General features: G+C 36.1%; 1 protein-coding gene across 2 annotated transcripts in view; it reads right to left on the bottom strand.

Annotated features, from left to right (window-relative positions):
• Positions 1-22,453, bottom strand: part of RELN (reelin) — a 499,645-nt gene that overhangs the window by 135,836 nt on the left and 341,356 nt on the right. For both annotated transcript variants that reach the window (XM_073898696.1, XM_025873239.2), the window contains exons 18-20: positions 19,925-20,158; positions 19,089-19,250; positions 14,194-14,430 (exon numbers count right to left, since the gene is read on the bottom strand). In XM_073898696.1, the coding sequence (XP_073754797.1) occupies positions 14,194-14,430; positions 19,089-19,250; positions 19,925-20,158 (633 nt within the window). The remainder of the gene's footprint in view (positions 1-14,193; positions 14,431-19,088; positions 19,251-19,924; positions 20,159-22,453) is intronic.

Here is a 22,453-nt window from a genome sequence, read left to right as displayed (position 1 = left end):
TCCAATTATGGAACTCTTTGGAGGTTGCTCCATTTTTCACTGTTATAAACAATGCTGCTATAATATGCATCCTTATATATCTTTGTGTACTGGTCCAATTATTTCCTTAGGATAAATCTCTAGAAGCAGAATTGCTTGGTCAAAGCAAATTTTAAAAATGAGAATTTACTGTCAAGTTGCCCTCAAAAAAAGGTGGTACTGAGTTAGGGCAGTGGGAAATACAGCCTTCCAGTTATGGAATGAATAAGTCACAGGAATTAAAGGCACATCATAGTGAATATAGTCAAGGATATAGTAATAGTGTTAGATAGTGACAGATGGTAGCTACGCTTGTGATGAGCACAGCATAATGTACAAAGAAGCTGAATCACTATGTGGTACACCTGAAACTAATGTAACACCGTGTGTCAACCATATTCAAATAAAAAAAAAAAAACCTTTTTTAAGTTCTTGTGTATTTCTAAATAGCTACACCACCCCTTATTTATTTTGTTGAGCTGGCAATCAAGGGTGTGGCAAGAGAGAAAAATACATGAGGAATCTTTGAAATTCTCTCTTTTTTTACCCTTTCCACAATGGGAAGCCAAGCAGAGCCATCTGAAGACTTTTAAAGGACCTTGATAATTTTAATGTTGGAAACTCCATTACACACCATGGCAAATATATTAAAGTACATCCATGTCAATTAAATATATTTTTTTCACTGCAAAAACCTTCAAATGGATTTTATAATTTTGCCTTTAAATTTTATTTGGCTACTAGTAATGCATGTAATTTACATTTGGTTATAATTTTTTAGCATGCTCAGGAATCTGACCAAAAAATTATTTCCAGTATCATGAAATTTTATGAATATTCAAATTTAGCAATGAATGGAGTTAACATATATTATGTTTTGTAGATAGTTAATTTAAATTTATTAATTCTATTTTTGCAATTTTTTTATCATATTTTTGAGACAATATTCATTTCCCCAGCCCCTGGACTTCTTCCAGGCCCCTGGAAATCTTGCAGGTCCTGGCATGTGCCCAAAATGACTAATCAAAGAACTTCCCAGGAAGAGGCAGAGCTAATGCAAAGGTGCTAGAAGAGGAAAGAGCTTGACTTGTTGGAATAGAGAGATCAACATCGTTGGGGTGGATTGAGTGAAAGGCCGAGAGGCAGGAGAGGCCAGCTGGGCCAGGTCACTCTATCTACCCTGGAGATCTCCTGAACCACTGTCCATAGAAAGTAATTGTCTCAGCCTATTGAATTTCTGTTTGAACAAGCCACACATACCATGAATCTAAATCATTAAGTGTAGAACTCTCTTGTTAATTTGTTTAGTGGTGTGTTCTATTACTTCCAGATTCTCACTTAGCTACTTAGTCCAAATGGAGATTTTTAGGGAAATCTCACTTTGGAGAAATAAATGACTTAAAAGTCAACTGTGCAGACAACAACAGGACATGAGTGTTGGAACACAACCATTTTATCCATTTCTTTGGCAGGTCCCAAGGCTTTGTCCTTCAATATATATCTTCAAGTGGTCCATTTCTCCACAGCATCATTCTGTTCCTAGCATCATTATAAGCATATGCAAATGACACTGTTAGCCTTTGAGCTGAGCTCCTTCTACTGCTTCTCCTATTACCCCCTATTATCTGTTCTCCAAAGAGCAGCCGTAATTATTTTTAAAATATAAGTATGATCATATCACTCCTCTGCTACAAACTACTGGATTCCCATATAACTTAGAGTGAATTCCAAAATCTTTATGTTGCTCTATAAAGTCATAGGGGCACCTGGGTGGCTCAGTCGGTTAAGCATCTAACTCTTGATTTTGGCTCAGGGCATGATTTCAGGGTTGTGAGATCAGGCCTTGCGTGGCGCTCTGCACTGAGTGTGGAGCCTGCTTAAGATTCTCTTTCATTCTCCCTCTGTGTCTCTCCCCTTCTCTAAAAATAAATACATAAACACAAGGTCCTAATAGAATCTAGTTCCTTGCCTGCCTCAGGGCCTTGCTCTTGCTCTTCCACCTGCGATGCTTTCCTTGCACACTTTTACACATCATTGTCTCTCATTATTCTGGCCTCTGTTCTAATGCTTTCCTGACTATCTTACCTAAAATCATTTCACTCTTCACTTATGCTGCCTAACACTCCATTAATTTGTCCTCAAAGCATTAAGCCACTTTCTGAAATATTATGGATTTGTTTACATGGCTACTGGTGTTATTCCCCTTTAGAATGTAAACTCTGCAAACAAAAGACTTTTCTATCTTCATCTCTGATACCAATCGCAACACCTCCAGCACAAATAGTGCCCAATAGCGCAATCAATAAACAGTCACATGTATAAATTAGTCCATCAATGAATGAAAAATTTCATGTAATGAAATCCTCATGTTGAAAAAACCTAATAAGTAGACTCTATTTTAGTAAAGTCATTTGTAAACCTGCTTGGGGGAATATTCAATTATATTACCAATTTTAGAGTGACACTGATACGCCTGGGTACTGAAAGTACTCTTTACATAGTTGTTGAAAACAACAGTAAGTGACTTTTCAGTTTGTCACTCAATATATTTACCTCATTTATCTGCTAAGCTTCCTAGAACAATCACTTACCATGAAATGGCGGTTGAAGTGGCTCTTGGGAGCCCACCTCATCCCATCTGGCTTCCGTGAGCAGCACAATTTAAAATTGATTTACTGCTCTTTTTTCAGAGTCTCTGTAAAAAATAATCCCAAGAAAACTCTAGACTTACTAATAAACTATTTAAACTGACAAAATTTCTACATAAGACATGGTTGATGTTCAATGAAAGAAAAATCCTAAAGAAAAGTACTTGGCTGTGTCTTCTAATAGAAGCAGCTGGTGACATTGACAAAACTGGGGCTTTGCAACTTCACGAGAACCCTCAGCTTGCCCTGACAGCTCTGAACCTTACCGAGAACCATTTTTGTGAGGGACAAGGAAGTGATACAATATTACCAGCCCTAGACCAAGATCATGAATTCTCTCTCTCTCTCTTTTTTTTTAAGATTTATTTATTTGACGCAGAGAGAAAGAGAGAAAGCACGCACAAGTGGGGGAAAGGATATAGGGAGAGGGAGAAGCAGGCTCCCCACTGAGGTGAGAGCCTGACAGGGGGCTCGATCCCAGGACCCTGGGATCATGACTTGAGCCAAAGGTAGATGCTTAACCCACTGAGCCACACAGGCACCCCAAGATCATGAATTCTTAAACCGCTTAACACCACCACCCACCACCAACAAAAATGCCAAGGCCCCACAAATTCTAAACCAAGGACCAAACCCTAAAGGGTAACTTCTTTAAGAACTCCTGTGTCTTGCCATTTCCTTACACCACACACAAAAATAGACTCAAAATGGCTGAAAGACCTCAATGTGAGACAGGAGTCCATCAAAATCCTAAAGGAGAACACAGGCAGCAACCTCTTCGACCTCAGCTGCAGCAACTTCTTCCTAGAAACATCGCCAAAGGCAAGGGGAGCAAGGGCAAAAATGAACTATTGGGACCTCGTCAAGATAAAAAGCTTTTGCATAGCAAAAGAGACAGTCCACAAAACCAAAAGACAACTGACAGAATGGGAGAAAATATTTGCAAATGACATAGCAGATAAAGGGCTATTATCCAAAATCTATAAAGAACTTCTTAAACTCAACACCCAAAGAACAAAGAATCCAATCAAGAAATGGGCAGAAGACATGAACAGACATTTTTCCAAAGAAGGCATCCAAATGGCCAACAGACATGTGAAAAAGTGCTCAACATCACTCAGCATCAGGGAAATCCAAATCAAAACCTCAACGAGATACCACCTCTCACCAGTCAAAATGGCTAAAATTAACAAGTCAGGAAACGACAGATGTTGGCAGGGATGCGGAGAATGGGGAACCCTCCTACACTGTTGGTGGGAATGCAAGCTGGTGCAGCCACTCTGGAAAACAGTATGGAGGTTCCTCAAACAGTTGGAAAATAGAGCTACCCTACGATCCAGCAATTGCACTACTGGGTATTTACCCCAAAGATACAAATGTAGGGATCCGAAGGGGTACGTGCACCCCGATGTGTATAGGAGCAATGTCCACAATAGCCAAACTGTGGAAAGAGCCAAGATGTCCATCGACAGATGAATGGATAAAGAAGATGTGGTGTACACACACACACACACACACACACACACACACACACACACACACACACTGGAATATTATGTAGCCATCAAAAGGAATGAGATCTTGCCATTTGCAACGACATGGATGGAACTGGAGGGTGTTATGCTGAGCGAAATAAGTCAATCAGAGAAACATGTATCATATGACCTCACTGATATGAGGAATTCTTAATCTCAGGAAACAAACTGAGGGTTGCTGGAGTGGTGGGGGTGGGAGGGATGGGGTGGCTGGGTGATAGACACTGGGGAGTGTATGTGCTATGGTGAGTGCTGTGAATTGTGTAAGACTATTGAATCACAGATCTGTACCTCTGAAACAAATAATACATTATATGTTTAAAAAAGTGAGTTAAATATATTAAAATCATCCTTAAAAAAAAAAAAGAACTCCTGTGTCTTGATATACCACAGGTGTAAATCTTTTTAAACTGAATGCTAATAAACTCTTCAACACACCAAAATAAATTAGGCTTTTTCAATGTGAGGATTTCATTTCATGGGACACCCACCTTGTAGCTGTTCTCCCCCTTTTACACCTGTATTTTCCTACATCCCCTGGGCTGACTGTGCCACCTGGGGCTGGTGTGAAAAACTAGGCATCCCAAATCCTCCCATCACAACACTAAATACTGCATCACATTACCCTGTTTTCTTGATTGAGCCTGTTGTCATTCACAGCTCATTTCACTTTTGCATGTTGCTTTTCTATTTTCTCTCCACTTTCATGACAAACCTTAGGAAATTTCTCTTTCTAAAAACCGACCCTAACAATGCAAGTGCTACTGATTTACTTGTATAAAGAAAAGAGAGCACTTTAATTAAAAAAAAATTACACATAACAAGGAACGAGTACCTTTTATTTTAACACCCATCAAAGTACCTAGGAAGCCTTTCAACATTTCTACATGTCATTGATCTCTAAATCTTTTAATTAAATCTGCTTTTCCTCAAGCACCACTAAAAACTATATCTTTTCTTTTTTCCATCTTTTTTTACTTTAATCTTTGCCCGTTTTATTGAGATATAATTGACATATACTATTGTATTAGTTTCAGGTACCAAGCATAATGATTTGGTATATGTATACATAGTGAAATGATCACCATGATAAGTTTAGTCAACATCCAGTCACTTCACATAGTTACAAATATTTTTTTCTTGTGATGAGAACTTTTAAGATCTACTCTCTTAGCAACTTTCAAATACACAAAATAAGCATACCTCGTTTTATTGTGCTTTGCTTTATTGTACTTTGCAGATATCTGGGGTTTTTTTGTTTGTTTTACAAATTGAAGGTTTGTGGCAACCCTGTGTTGAGCAAAGTTCTATTGGCATTTGCTTATTTGGTGTCTCTGTGTCACGTTTTGGTAACTCTCACAATATTTCAAACATTATCATTATTAATATATTTGTTGTAGTGATCTGTTATCAGTGATAATGATTCAGTGAAAGCTCAGATGATGGTTAGCATTTTTTAGCAATAAAATATTTTTTTAGCAATAAAATATTTTTAAATTAAGGTAAGTACTTTTTTTAGACATCATGCTATTCCACACTTAGTATACTACAGTATAGTGTAAACGTAACTTTCCTATGCACTTGGAAACCAAAAAATTCGTGTGACTTGCTTTTTCTAACATTTGCTTTATTGGGGTAGTCTGGAACAGAACTTACAATATCTGAGGTGTGCCTGTGCAGTCTAACTATGGTCTTCATGCTGTAAATTATATGCCCATAACTTATTTATCTTGTAACTGAAAGTCTGTGCCTTTTTTAAAATTTTATTATGTTATGTTTATCACCATACATTACATTATTAGTTTGTGATGTAGTGTTCCATGATTCATTATTTGCATATAACACCCAGTGCTCCATTCAGTACGTGCCCTCCTTAATACCCATCACCAGGCTAACCCATCCCCCCACCCCCTCCCCTCTAAAACCCTCAGTGTGTTTCTCAGAGTCCATAGTCTCTCATAGTTCGTCTCCTCCTCCGATTTCTCCCCCTTCATTTTCCCCTTCCTGCTATCTTCTTCTTCTTTTTTTAACATATAATGTATTATTTGTTTCAGAGGTACAGATCTGTGATTCAACAGTCTTATACAATTTACAGTGCTCGCCATAGCACATACCCTCCCCAGTGTCTAGCAGCCAGCCACCCCATCCCTCCCACCCCCCACCACTCCAGCAACCCTCAGTTTGTTTCCTGAGATTAAGAATTCCTCATATCAGTGAGGTATTATGCTGAGCGAAATAAGTCAATCAGAGACATGTATCATATGTATCATAAGTTTGTGCCTTTTGACCACCTTTACCCATTTCACCCACTCCCTACCTCCCACCTCTAGCAACTACCAATCTGTTCTCTGTATCTGTGAGTTTGCTTTTTTTCCCAAGGTCAATCCAAGTTATTGTGAATGGTAGGATTTCCTTCTTTTTTATGGTTGAAAACATTCTTTTGTACATATATATCACATTTTCTTTATCCATTCATCCATGGATGGACACTTAAGTTATTTCCACATCTTGGCTACTGTAAATAATGCTGCCATGAACATGAGAATACATGTATCTTTTCAAGATAATGACTTCATTTCCTTCATATATATTCTCAGGACTGGAATTACGGAATCATATGGTAGTTCTATTTTTAATTTTTTGAAGAACCTCCATACTGTTTTTCATAGTAGCTGTGCCAATTTACATTCCCACCAACAGTGTACGAGGGCTCCCTTTTCTCCACATCCTCACCAATACTTGTTACTTTTTGTCTTTTTTGATAACAGCCATTCTAACAGGTGTGGGGTAATAGCTCATTGTAGTTTGCACTTGTATTTCTCTGATGATTAGTGATGTTGTGCACCTTTTCATACCTGCTGACCATTTGCATGTATTCCTTGGGAAAGTATCTACTTACATCCTCTGCCTATTTTTAACCAGGTTATGTGTTTGTTCGTTTGTTTTTGCCATTGTGTGGTATGTGTTCTTTATTCATTTTGGATGTTAAGGCCCTATTGGATATAAGATTTGCAATTATTTTCCTGCATTTCATAGATTGCCTTTCCATTTTATTAATGGTTTTGTTTTTTTTTTGCTGTGAAGAAACCTTGTAGTTTAATGTAGTCTGACTTGTTGATTTTTGCTTTTGTTGCCTCTGATTGGTATTATATCTCCAAAAAATCACTGCCAAGATCTATGTCAAGTTGTTTACCATCTTTGTTTTCTTCTAGGAGTTTTATGGTTTCAGCTCTTATGTTCAAGTTTTTGATTCATATTTTGAATACATCTTTCTGTATGGCATAAGATAGTGGTCCTGTTCATTCCTTTGCATGTGGCTGTCCAGTTTTCCAAATACCATTTACTGAAGGAACTGTCCATTCCTCATTGTACATTCTTGGCTCTTTTGTCAAAAATGAATTGACCATATCTGTGTGGGTTTATGTCTAAGCTCTCTATTCTGTTCTCTGTATATCTATGTGTCTGTTTTCATGCTAATATCATACTGTTTTGATTACTATACCTTTGTAAGGTAGTTTGAAACCAGGAAATGTAATGCTTCCAGCTTTGTTCTTCCTTCTCATGAGTGCTTTGGCTATACTGCTCAGATTGCTTTTGGGGTCTTTTGTGGTTCCATAAAAATTTTAGGATTGTTTGTCCTATTTCTGTGAAAAATGCCTTTGGAATTTCAATTGGGGTTGCATTAAATCTATAGATTGCTTTGAGTAGCAACTAAATGGGCATTTAAACACTAATTCTTCTAATCCATGAACATAGAGTATCTTTGTATTTGTTTGTGTCTTTTTTTAAAAGGTTTTATTTATTTATTTGAGAGATAGATAGTGAGAGAGAGAACACAAGCAGGGAGGAGAGGGAGAAGTAGGCTCCGCACTGAGCAGGGAGCCCTACACGGGGCTCGATCCCAGGACCCTTTAGATCATGACCTGAGCTGAAGGTAGATGTTTAACCGACTGAGCCACCCAGGCACCCCTTTGTTTGTGTCTTCTATAATTTATTTCATCATTGTCTTATTGATTTCAATGTATAGGTCTTTCACCTCCTTGGTTAAATTTGTTCCTATGTATTTTATTCTTTTGACATAATTGTCAATGGGATTGTTTTCTTAACTTCTTTTTCTGGTAGTTCATTTTTAGTGTATAAACACTTGGGTTTTTTTCCTATATTGATTTTGTATCCTGCATTGTTACTGAATTTGTTTACCAGTTCTTAGAGTTTATTTGTGAAGTCTTTAAAGTTTTCTGTATATATCATGTCACCTGTAAATAGAGACAATTTTACTTCTTCCTTTCTGATTTAGAGCCTTTTATTTCTTTTTCTTACTTAATTGCTCCCACTAGGACTTCTAGTACTATGGTCAATGAAAGTGGGGTGGGCATCCTTGTCTGGTTACTGATATTAGGGGAAAAGTTTCAGCTTCTCACCATTAAGTATGATATTAGCTGTGGGCTTTTCATATATGACCTTTATCATGTTGTGGTATATTCCATATATACCCAATTTGTTGAGAGTTTTTATCATAAATTCCTGTTGAATTTTGCCAAATGCTTTTTCTGTGTCTACTGAGATGACCATATGATTTTTATCCTTAATTTTGTTTGTGGTATATCACACTGATTGATTTGCACATGTGGAACCAACCTTGAATCCCTGGAATAAATCCCACATAATCATGGTGTACGATCCTTTTAATGTATTGTTGAATTCAGTTTGCTAATATTGTGTTGAGGATTTAGTTTTGGTAGGTTGTATGTTTCCAGGAATTTATCCATTTCTTCTGGGTTATCTATATTTGTTGGTGTATAATTGTTCATAGTTCTCTTACAACCCTTTGTATTTCTGTGGTATCAGGTGTAACTTCTCCTTTTTCATTTCTGATTTTATTTGAGTCCTTTTTTTTGGTGAGTCTAGCTAAAGGTTTGCCTATTTTGTTTATTACAAAAAACCACTCTTATGGCAGTGCCTGGGTGGCTCAGTCGGTTAACTCTGGCTCAGTCAGTTAAATGTCTGCCTTCGGCTCAGGTCATGATCCCTGGACCCTGAGATTGAGCCCCTCATTGGGCTCCCTGATCAGCAGGGAGTCTGCTTGTCCCTCTCCTTCTGCCCCTCCCCCCACTCACACGCTAATAAATAAAATCTTTTTAAAAAACCCACTCTCACTTTCACTGGTTGACTTTTCTACTTTTTAATCTCTATTTCATTTATTTCTGCTCTGATCTTTGTTATTTCCTTCATTCTGCTAACTTTGGACTTAGTTTTTTTTTTTATCTACTTCTTGAAGTGTAAGTTAGGGTGTTTACTTGAGATCTTTCTTGTTTCTTAATGTAGGCATTTATTGTTATGAAACTTCTTTTTGCTGCATCCCATACATTTTGGTATGCTCTAATTCCATTTTCATTTGTCTCAAGACATGTTTTTTTCTTTTGATTTTTTGACCCATTGATTGTTTAATCTCCACATTTATGAATTTTCTAATTTTCTCCTTGTAATTGATTTCTAATGTCAAACCATTGTGGTAGAAAGAGTTGCTTAATATGATTTCAGCCTTCTTAAAAATTTTAAGACCTGTTTTGTGTCCTAGCCTATGATCTATTCTGAAGAATATTTTGTGTGTGCTTGATAAGAATATGTATTCTTTGCATGGGATGGAATGTCCTTTTGTAAATATCTGTTAAGTCCATCTAGTTTAATGGGACCTTGAAGTTCAATGTTTTCTTATTGATATTCTGTCTGGATGCTCTATCCATTATTGAGAGTGGGTTACTGAAGTCCTCTATTATTATTGCATTGTTGTCTATTTCTTCCTTCAGGTCTGTTAATATTTGGTTTATATACTTAGGTCCTCCTATGCTGGGCACATGCATATCTACCAGTGTTATATCCACTTGTTGGATTGACCCCTTTATCATTATATAGTGACCTTCTTTGTCTCTTACTATGGTTTTTTCCCTAAAGTGTATTTTGTCTGATATAAGCTTAGTTAACCCTGCTTTCTTTTGGCTTCCATCTGTATGGAATATCTTTTCCATCCTTTCATTTTCAGTCTGTATGTGGTCTTAAAGCTAAACTGAGTCTCCTGTAGGCAGCATATAGTTGGGTCTTACATTTTTATTCATTCATTCAGTCAATGTCATTTGATTGGAGGATTTAGTCCATTTACATTTAAGGTGATTATTGATAGGTATGGACTAACTATTGCCATTTTGTTAATTGTTTTTTGGCTGTTTTTAATTCATTTGTTTGTTTTTTTCTCTTGCTCTTTTCCTCTGTGATTTGGTAATTTTCTGTAGTGGTATGCTTAGATTCCTTTCTCTTTATCTTTTGTGTATTTACTATAGATTTTTGCTTTGTTGGCACCATAGGCTTATGTAAAACATCTTATATTTGTAACAGTCTATTTGAAGCTGATAGGTTTGAATGCATACTATAAAGCTCCACATTTTTACTCCCTCTACCCACATTTTATGTTTTTGATGTTACAATTTACATCTTTTTCTCTTGTGTATCCATTAACAAATTATTGTAATTATAGTTATTTTTACTACTTTTGTCTTTTAATCATCACACTAAGTTTATAAGTGATTTAGTTACCATCATTACAACATTGGAGCTTTCTGAATTTAACCATATACCTACCTTTGCCAGTGAGGTTTATGCTTTCAAATGTTTTTCTGTTACTAGTTAGTGTCCTTTTGTTTCAGCTGTCAAAGCTTCCTTTAACATTTTTGTAAGGCCCGCCTAGCAGTGTTGAACTCCTTCAGCTTTTTCTTTTCTTTTTTAAAGTAGGCTCCACATCTAACATGGGGCTCGAACTCACGACCCTGAGATCAAGAATCGCATGCTCTACTGATTGAGCCAGATGGGCACCCTGAACTCCTTCAGCTTTTGCTTGTCTGGAAAACTCCTCTCTGCTACTAAAACCAAAAGCCAATTCTAATATGCTATAACAACCATCCCTCACAGCTGTATACATTTTGAAACCAAAATCTTATATATATGACAGCAATGTCCTTACCACCTGTATACCTTGCTAGTCTACTAGATAGACGAATGTCAATGTCCTTTGGTATTATCACTAATAGTATTAGTCAGATAATCTTAAACCTCAATTAAGATTATTCCCTTAGTGATCTTAAAATATATGGAGGAAGTTTTAAAGACTATTTTTAGAACAGAAAGCAGATAGAGGTTCTGATATCAGATACTGTGCATAGAAGAAAGGAAAGTCCTACAAATAATTAACAGCAATTCATTTCTCTGTGGAAAAAAGGGCTCTATGACGAAACACTGTGAAGTGATTTATAGCATATTGACTCTAATTCTTCTAATGAAAAAGCAGTTGTCCAAGTTCTCCCTGGAGAACACTCAGCAGCAACAATCCATGCACATGGAAAGTCATGAGTTAGAAAACAAGAACCAAATGAACTCACAGCTGGGAAAAGCCAACAATAATTAATTTAACACCAGCCATTTGTAGAGAACATGTATACATTTCAAAATTTCCCTTGGGAGGAACAGGTCATTGAAGGGCAGAGGCTACATACTTGAACATGTTCAAAGAATGTTTACTTAATAAGATAATATGCTCCAAAGGTTTTACATAAAAAAATAAATAACAACTCATTCTGGACTAGGTTAGGATAAATAGTTGGTAATACCATCACTTGAATTTCAATATTGTAACAAGTGTTTCTGAAAAACATTGCCAAAGTGAGTTCTCGTTGAACTTGAACAATATATTCCTCAACAGCAGCAGCGAGAAAACAGTGTCATTAAAAGGGGCTTTATTCTGACTCACTGGCTAAGAAAATGGGAACAGTTTGAGATCTTCCATGTTGCTTCATTTTAATGAGCGGCGAGAATTTTTCATGTCCTTATTAAAGTAGTTAATGTATTTCTCTAGTCTCATTATCACTGCCAAAGTATACTCTGTTGTTTCATAACCAAGACAACTCCTTTTCATTTCAGAGAAGATCAGAAAGTCAAATCTGATTGCTCACATGTGGTTGTTAATAAAACTCCCACGGTGCTGCTTAAGGTGCCCATGGGGATTGTACAATTATTTATATTTTCTTATGGTTTTCTATAATTACTGTGATTGTATTTTCACAAAGTAAATGTATCTCCACCAATTAAAGCAGTGGTGGGTTAAGAATATTCATCAGACTCGTGTGAAAGGATATTGTTCTTAGGGTTTTGATCAAAGCACAGAAATTAAACTGCTGTTATCATGCATTCAACCCAAGTGTTAAATTAAAATGCTCAGCAACTTTGGAGTCTATTTGAGCAGATGTTAACTATTTATGAAAATAAACATGATACAGGACTTGCATTCATGATATGACTCATTGTTGCATTAAAAGGGCTGGGAAAAAACCTACAACACAAATCATGGGGGATATGGTTTATGGTATATGACTGATTTGAATTACTGTTAATTCAGGTCAATTTAAATTTTCAGAAGCATATAATTCTAATAAATCTCATTTTGCTTCTTTGCTGCTTCTTACTTCGCCTCACCTCTTTGTCTTTTTTGAAGTCTCAAGGACTAAGAAAGAAGCAAGCATCTGAGGCTATCAAATAAAAAACACACAGTATAACCATTCACACTTTCCCATATAGAAATCTCATTCTATCTAGTTCCAAAGTGCTTGCAGCAAAAGTGACCAGCTGTACTTCCATTCCATTAGCTGTCATTTTGACGCTAGAATGTTAGCCTGCTGTGTGTGAGATGTGATGTCCATGTACAATTCCCATCAAAGGTAATTTTCTGTGCAATGGTGTGTAAAATTTACCTCTAATTATGATAAGGTCACTGATGGGTCATTTATGATATGTTCTCTGGAGACAACTGCAGTGAATAGCTTTTGGTGACATTTGTCTGGAGAAATTAAATTGGTCTGACCATGACTCCATAGAAAGTAAAACTTTCTTAGAAAATTATTCCTCAATCATGTTTAAAGCCCTAGAGGAATCGAGAGAGGGGCAGTATGCACACTGGTGAAGGCTGTGGGTTTTGGAATGAGGCAGACCTGAGTTTTAATCTAGAGTCACTGGGCCTAAAAGCCCTACGTGGTCTGGACTTTGCACACCTCATGGCTTCTATTCCTGACATTTGCTCCCTCCCTCCCTGGGCTTCCTGGTCCTTGACTATGCCACAGTCAGTCTCACTTCTGGAGTTTTTGCACTGCAAATTTTCCTGTGGTTGGAATGGTCTTCTTTCAGATCTTCATGTGGTTGGAATTTCCTTTTTCTCCTACATTCTCATCAGTGGAATATATCCTACCCACCATCTGAACTCCCTGACCACAGCCTCCACCTTCTCCCTACCTAAAGTAGCCACCTCTTGATGCCAGTTAATCACTGAACATCACTTAAAGTCCTAATCATGGTCTTAAATTATTTATTTACTGTTTATTATATTTATTTACTGTTTAATGTATAACTAAGCTTGCATTTGACCATAAATCTAAGACGGAAAGGTATCTTGAGCAGGTTATTCCATAATCTTGAAACCCCAACAACGTTATATGGCTTGGTGGTCCGGTATTGCTTGATAAGATGGACTTAAAAGGAGATCTGAGTCAATAAGTTAGGGATGAGAGAACTTCCTCGACTGTATGGAAGACAGCATGAAAAGAGAACTAGTTATGACAAATTTTATTAAAATAGTCATTAGAGTGATTTCACATTTCACCATGACCATGGTGGGCCTCCACGAAGGGACAATGTGTTAGTCACGTTAGTTATTAACACTTTTGGAAGAAGGTTTTTATATGTAACAGTGGGTTATATTTATTTAAATCTATCAGTATTTTGCTTTCAGTCCTCCTTCCCAAGATATCTTACTTGTAGACATAATAATGACTTTTGAAATGGTTCGTATTCAGTAAATATTTGTCAGCAAATGACTAAGTGCTGGATGGACTAGAAGATCATTCTTGTGTTCCAATCCTCAATGCAAATTACAACAACAACAGAGATGAGATTCTTACCAAAGTGTCCAGTCATGGCCACAGTATGGCTGAACATTTCCAAGGTAGAATCCCAGAGACTGAGTGACCTCCACAAGATTGGTAAAGTCAAGGCTAATGCTGTTGAAAAGGACAGATGTCATGATAATCTCATCAATGGCCCATACGTCTTCTCCCTGGGAAGAATGATATGGTTGCCACCATCTGAACTGAATTCCAAACTGTCTTGCATCATCCGGTAACTCTACGGAGATTATTCTAAAGGAAAAAAAAATAAAAGTAAACGTTCTGATTACTTTGATATCTTAAAGTACAAACATTCACAAGAGAATATTTTTTTCCTGTGGTACAGCATTTAAAAAAATAGTTCTCCCACTATTATAAACATTCTTTTGAGATTTCCAATTTCTTGTCTGACTCCAAGTCCTCTAAACACATCCAAAAATATGACTGCTTTCAGGAAAGCTAACTCAATAAAACACAGTTGTCAAAGTGGCAGGATTTGTCCCTTCATCTGAAAAAGGATTGTGGGCACTTTGTTACACATATTACAGTTTGAGTCTTGTTGGAACTGTGGCACTTCCTAATTCCCATGACTTTAGCAGTGTATGAGGTGACTTGCTGTGTCATGGTGGCTCTGACAACAAACCTGTATGTGACAAATGGGGAAGAAAATTAAGAATAATATCTAATTTCCAGGAGCAATTACTGCACACAGCAGCAGGAGACCTACATTAATTGCCACTGCAACATCTGCCTGAAAGCTCCATAAATCACAGTACCATGCTGCTCACATCCATACACAAGGTGAGATATGAAGCAAATGCCAAATGGAACATTTGTCTCCATCAATGCACAATTAAATGCCAGGAGAGGTGTTCGCGGCAAACACACACTAAAGGGACTGAGTCTTTTTCCCAGCGAGCAAAGGAAAGCTCCCTAAGACAGGTGACTAGTTGGATAACTTAGAAACAAATTATTTAAAAAAAAAAAAAGAAATTATTTAAAAACTTCAATGTCTAAGGCTGGATTTAATTAGAAATCAGATTGACTTTCATATTTGTATTATGTTTATTCTTAGTTACTGCATAAAAAATGTCAAGTCACATTTTGGAAATGTAATTTTTTATATACTTAGAGTTATTAAAAATGATACCTATTTTCTCTTTAAATAATTTGTATACGGAAATATGGGATAGAATAACATGATTTTCATCGCTATTAATTATACAAACTACCAGTAAAAGACTGGTAGAATTTTTTGCAATGTGAGAAAACACACTCTTTAAATAATGAAAAATCAATATTCAAATACAGAAATATAAATTTTATTTATTTTTTATTTTTTTAATTTTTTAAAAAGATTTTATTTATTTATTTGACAGAGAGAGACTAAGTGAGAGAGGGAACACAAGCAGGGGGAATGGGAGAGGGAGAAGCAGGCTTCCTGCTGAGCAGGGAGCCCGATGCGGGGGCTTGATCCCAGGACCCTGGGATCATGACCTGAGCCGAAGGCAGATGCTTAATGACTGAGCCACCCAGGTGCCCCCAGAAATATAAATTTTAAAACACTGCTTAAATTAAAATAACATTTACGGTTTTTACTTTTAAATACTTTAAATCTGTTAATTTTTTTACCAATGTGAAATATTAAAAGAGTAAAATTTAGTTAAATTGAGTATTTTAGTAATTTTCACTTTAATTTCTAAGTATTTATTAAATAATCAAATAAGTATATTTATTTGTATTAACATCAAATATGTAAAGAAATAAAACAATTAAACTATATTTAAACTGGCTCAATAATGAAAACATTATGCATTAATTTAATAATTTACTTTGACCATTATGTTACTAGAAAATTATAATTTTCCTTTATATTAATAATTTTAGAAGCAGTTACTATTCTCTCTGATGAAAATAAAGATAATTTAAAAATAACAACTGAAAAGTAGAATTTCTCAGGCAACTTCAAAGGTTATTTTCCTTTATTTAATGCATACACACACACACACACACACACACGTGTGTGTGTGTGTGTGTGTGTGTGTGTGTGTGTGTGGTAATAGTAATTGAAATGACCAATATTTTCCTTGGCAGAGACATTAAGACTGTGGGTCTGTAATCAGACTCTTGGGTTGAAGTCCCCACTCTGATTGATTAATTAGTAGTTAATAAGTTCTATTAGCTAGTAGTTAATATTAACTAGTAGGTAATAAGTTTGCAGCTGCAGGGAAGGTACTCAACTTCTATGTGGCTCGCCATCTTCATCAGTGAAGTTGGGATAATATCCTTATGGCAAAGTCAGAGATATTTTTTGGTTTTTCACTATTGTGTCCTAGTACTTAGAATAGTATCTGGCGTACAACAAAAACTCAACAAATTTTTGCTGCATAAATGAAGTACATATTGTCCGTATACCCCAATAGAAATTTGAATACTGAGGCACAGAAAGGTCAAATATTCTCCCTAACGTTAAGCGGCTTTCAGGTGACAATGTCCAGAGCTGAATCTAGGCAGGATGGTTGTAGAGCCTGTGCTCTTGACATTTACTTCATATCTGAGTGGGGTGGGAATGTCTGCTTCCACTACTCCGTGCATACTGCAGTAGCTGGTCAGGATAGCTATGGAACCATCTGATCTGAACATGCCTACATCCCAGGGACTTGGGTCAACTTTCTGTTATCAATTTTCCTTTTGGGGCAGAGACTAAGCCCAGACACTTCTTGTCATCACATAATCAAAGCAAAACTAAAATAAAAATTGGCTTTATAATAATTTTAGAATAAGAAACAAGCCCTATAATTAAGAAAAATGTAGAATAATTTTAGTTTCAGCAGTGATATAAGGTTTTACATTAAAAATACCAATTAATTCTTGACATTCTAGTCAGTTTGAATTAAAAGATCAACTCAGATAAATGTACAGGCTTTACATTTTATAAAGAGTTCTTTTATTTACTAAGTGACTCACAGGCAAACAAATTATTAGAAATTGGCTAGGAGTAATAGTGATTAGCTAACTAGCATATCTAATTTATGGATCATACCTCATTTTCGAACAGCCAAGGCTGAGAGGGACAATATGGAATTGACAGCAATTACAGGCAGGAATTTATACTGAAGAAAATAGAGCAAATGGCTAAAGGCATCAAGATATATTTAACTCTCCTATGAAGAACTTACATGGTTTGTGTTATTTATCGTATAAAATGTAATTTAGAATCTAAAATATATCAAATTCTACTTCTGCCATGTCACCTTTTATTAATATTTGTAAGAAAGATGGAGATGGAGGAAGAGTCTCATGGACAGAGGTACATGCGTGAAAAATAAAAGTGTTCTTAATACCTCTACCATGTTCTCTTTTTAAAAAAATCTCCACTCGATCTTAATCTTTTAAGCAATGCACATACCTAGTGCTGAAAAGCCATGTTGATTCTGCTTAGAAGAAAAATGTTGCTGTCAAATGGCAGGCAAGATTAAATGCACCTTTGCAATAGCACATTAAATGTGTAATTATTTTTCAGATCAACACAGATTAATTAAATTTCATGATAAAGATTATTGAATTTTGGAGCTGTCCATCCTTGTTAAAAAAAATCGTGTTTTAGGCCAAGTTGACTTAGGACAGTGATATTTTCTTCATGCTCTCATCATTATTATTATCATCTTGATTTTCATTTAATTCTCTTTTAATATTTACTGGAGAGTCTATGAAATGTTTCTTTGGTATTCATGTGTGTCTACTGAGTGAGAAAGTTGAACTTCGCCTTTCATTTACCTTTATAGGGAAAATACTCAACACATTTGATGTGTTCTTAAAATTTTATAATATAAATAATTGTAATTCATAAGTTGTTAACTATTATCTCTGTTACATGCTACTCTATTTTCTATGAAAATAAAAGTTCTCATTTACTTACAAACACCTAAATGTAGTGACTGCTGTTAGCAACATTTTTAAGTATATTAAATCTATGATCAGTGCCCCTGTCTTTTTGCATTGGTGCCAGTGCAAACCTCAGAGCCCAAAACCCTCACTCTCTTTCATATGTCCCCATGATCAAAATGTACTTCCAAAAGGCAAATGGTGGTAGTTCTTTACTAACTGTGAATGTAGCCACAGTGTCACCTCTTCTAAAGGTATTTTAATTTTCTCATTCTCCTCTTCTGCAACTTTTAAAAGACTTCCAGTGAGCAGGTCAATAGCGTTCCAGAAGAGGCGAGGGCCCTCTGGACATCTCTGAAATTGTACCACTAATGGTGATTACTACTCTGATGACATCGCAGGATGGCTCTGCTTGAAGCCAAACTTAAATCTCACAATTGCAACTATAGGTTATAAAATGGATAAGCTAAAGAAAAACAGAAGTGGCCTGAAGACTTTAAGTAAATCCTCACACTCCATTTTTGCCAGGGACTCTATACCTGCTAGAAAAACTTACCTATACTCCTTACTTAATCATATTACATGCAAATTTTAAATACATACTCGTTATCAGATTTTATGAATTATTGTCCCATGTAATTTATTATAACATATTATAATATATTGATAACAATTACTTGTTAACAGCATTTAGTACCATATCAAAATCATATCCAATAGGCTGCAATAGAGTTGAATAAGGATAACAGTGTTAACTACTTTTTTTCTTTTCTGGGCATCAAAATATTTCCCTTAGATATACATTTCAAAATATGAGAATAAATTTCCTCAAATTATCAGAAATCAGTAGGACTAATGAAACAGAAGAATGTGACGTGCCAGTTTTTTTTATTGCAAGACACATCAATCTTTGTCTTCATCATCTCTCAGTGGAAAAATATCTTGAATCTTACACCAGTTGAATGATGATTTCCCCAGGAAGGAGATATCACTCTAACCATTTTTCCAAATGCTTTCCAACGTACCTGGGCTCATGATAGTTGAGATATGAATAGTGCTCCAAGAGTTTCCAAGTTATCCCATTATCATACGAATAATGCAATAAAACTCCTTCACCAGGCTGGTCGGGGGCTCTGCATGTGCTCAGAACAGACTTGCTCCCCAGCCTCAATGTGAACTGGAGAAACCTAGACATGAATTGTCTGTAATTAGTGTGTGCATAAAAATTTTTAATCATAATGCTCATTTTGGCTTTTAAAGAATTCCAAACAAATTTAAACGAACTACTCAAAAGCTGCATGTTTCCACTCATCTCCCTTTTATAAAATGTAAGTAATTTCACTGTGAGATGTATGAATATGTGTAGAAGATGAGGTCAATGCATGTTTATATGCAGATATATCCATACAAATATAAGTGTATGTTTATACATACTTGTATACTATGTACTTGTGTACATACACTTAAAGTGCCAATCATTCCTTTACTGCATTATTTATTAGGCACTGGGGAAAGAGAAGATGTAGAGTAAATCTAATCAGCCTCTGCAAGCTGTCAAATAAATAAAACTACATAAATAATTAACTAGCCCTTGGCTTAAGAACACAGTTTTGATGCTAACATTTCATATGTTTAAAAACCTAGTCAGTCATTAAGTATCTTAAAAGTCATCAGTAGGTCTTTTAATTTATTAAAAACTAGGGCAAATTAACCCTGTATAAACTAACTGTAAGCTCCCTCTCGGTTAAAAATTGAAAGAGGTACATATCAGCAAAAAAGGGAGAAAACTGGAGAATAAAGAGATCTAACTTCAATCATTAGCATCTGGTTTCGATATGTATTCCACCCTGCCTTAACTCACCTGGATTGTGAGCTGTCAAGGAAAGATGTAATTAGCTGACGCCTCCCATCTTTGTTGAAAACCAGGGCCTTACCACTGGCCAAGACACCACAACCAAAGCTGACTTCAGCACCACGGATAGAGTAAAAGTTATGGTAAGAGGAGAGCCTGGAACTGCCAAAGCTTTCAGAAATAAACATTGGGAATGTCTGGGATGCCATCTCACAAGCTGGGCCAGAAAATCCAGGGTCACACCTGAAAGAGATACCATAAAATAAAACCTTAAGCTGTTGGTCCTTTCAGAGATGCCTGAACCTAATTCAGGGAGGAGGAAGTCCAGGGGCCAGGATTTGACTGAATGGTAAGCGAGGCGCATTAGTCTTTGGAAAACAATGAATCTGAAGACTTGATAAGGGTGATTGACTACAAATATTCCAGGAAAATATAGTCTTTGCACAGTCCTGCTATAAAAAACTTGTAATTAAAACAATAATTCAGCACTCATCTTTAACCAATGTCAGCGATTTATCTGCATCTAACATTGCGCACATTTCCAACTTAAAATCTTTGTAAAAGGTGTATTATCATGTATATACTTTTATTCTCAATTATGTTCATTAAATTTGTAAAAGAAACATCAATAAAATACTTTCAGAGACATCTGGAATAAATTTCCTCTAAGAACAAATGTAAAAATACACATTATGTTTGTGATAGAAATTATTTGAAATATTTGGAAAAGATTGGAAAATAAATCTATCTTTATTTCAAACTTAGATTGACACTATAAAGGGAATGTGAACACCTTGTCCTTAGCCGAACTGTGCTGCTCACAGTGGAATCCCAAATTAGTAGTTGCTTCAAGAAAAAGAAAAACAAAACAGAACAAACCCCACACAACAACTTCCCTCCTGCTGTATTTATTAGAAAACTCACTGAAGATAACTCCATAGGTGAACATCAGAAACTTCTTATATTTTAAGGCATTTACTCATCAGGAATTAGTTTTAAATTTTCTTTCTTTCTTTCTTTCTTTTTTTTTTACCGCACTATTTCTTTTTCACTATCTATTACAAAATTAAATTGTGTCTTTTTAGGGTGGGGTGAGGGGTTCTCATCTAAGCATTCAAAACCTCCTAAAATCTGAAACAAGCATTTTAGAAAGCCATGAAGTACCAATGAAGTGATATTATGACATAGTTCTGAAAAATACTTCTTTAGCACTAGTGCTGAAACTGGGACCTATGCTGGCCTCACAGAGAGGGTCCATGGAGTAGATGAACAAATGTCAAATTGTATGTGCATTGGATATTATGGGGGAGAAGAGTTATAGTCATTATCATATTATCAAGGAAGTTGGACCCTAAAATGCCGAGAACTGCTGCAGCGTGAAGTCTGAAGGTTGTTCAGCAGTAGGGATGGGAGTGGGAAAGCAAACCAGTATTTATGGAGCATGTAAATAAGCCTCAAACAGTATACTTCTTTCACACGTTATCTCACCGACTTAGTGAATAGCCAAGTAGTTTCCAAAAAGGATAAAAACTCAGCTAAGGAGGACACATTCTGACATTAGAAAACTGAATGTGGTTTTCCATGGCCACAAACTGGAATCAGTGTTCCCCAACAAGGCATGCATTTCAGGGCAAATGCATTTTTGTGTCTCTTAAATGTATCTTTTAGGACCAGTGATTGGGAGACATTAATGATCATTTAGAGATGACTCACATTGGAGTCAGTTCCCATTTAATGGTTTTCAAAGTACACTTTTAATGAAGTTATTTAATTGGGAAAAAATGCTGATCAAGATTCCATTCATATATTTAAAAATACATTTGCAGCCTTTGTTTTGCAGCAGAACAGTAGCGTAACCCAGTTGGGAGATTCCAGGAATGGCATGAGGCTCTCCTGACTCCAAAAATATCCCCTATTGGTTCATCTCCCCAACCTTAAATGTGGCATTACGGTCACCTTGTATGTCAGGATAAAAGGCCCCAGTGTTAAGCTATGTGGATGACACCCATGTAGGAAGGTTTCTAACGCTTTCTGTCCTTCTCACTAGTACCTCTAATAGGGATGGGCTTATTAGGATAAAGAGCTGTCCGTTTAAAAACCCAGGCTGGGGATTATACACAGGCAAGAAAGTGTTAAGACAGCAGGAGAAGCAGAATCCTGGTAGCAAGTAACAGTAGTGATGAGGGGAGCAAAGTGGGAAGAGAAACAAACTGCAAGGCCCCCAAATTGGAGGATCCATTCAAAAGGAATAAATAATACTGAATATAAATTTCTTTACTATGCCACTTTGCTCATACTTGACAAGTCACATATTGCTGGAAAAGGATGTAGTAGCCAAATATTTAGCACAGCCACAAATGAACAAAACCGATGAATATTACAAAAACATTGTCAGAAATCGGGAAAAAAAAACTCAAGTTCCAACTGGTGAAAATATTCTGCAAAACCTGAGAAGGAGGAAAAGGCTATGATTATTCAAGACAATGTACAGTGTCAAAAAAGAACAATGCCCAAAGGCATAAAACTGCCATTCAGATT

Source organism: Callorhinus ursinus, unplaced genomic scaffold (genome assembly GCF_003265705.2).
Source record: "Callorhinus ursinus isolate GAN/ISIS: 27379988/994484 unplaced genomic scaffold, GSC_fseal_2.0 scaffold12, whole genome shotgun sequence".
In the NCBI taxonomy this organism is placed as follows: Eukaryota; Metazoa; Chordata; class Mammalia; order Carnivora; family Otariidae; genus Callorhinus; species Callorhinus ursinus.
The sequence above is the reverse complement of the archived record's forward strand: the minus strand, read 5'-3'. Positions and strand labels throughout refer to the sequence as shown.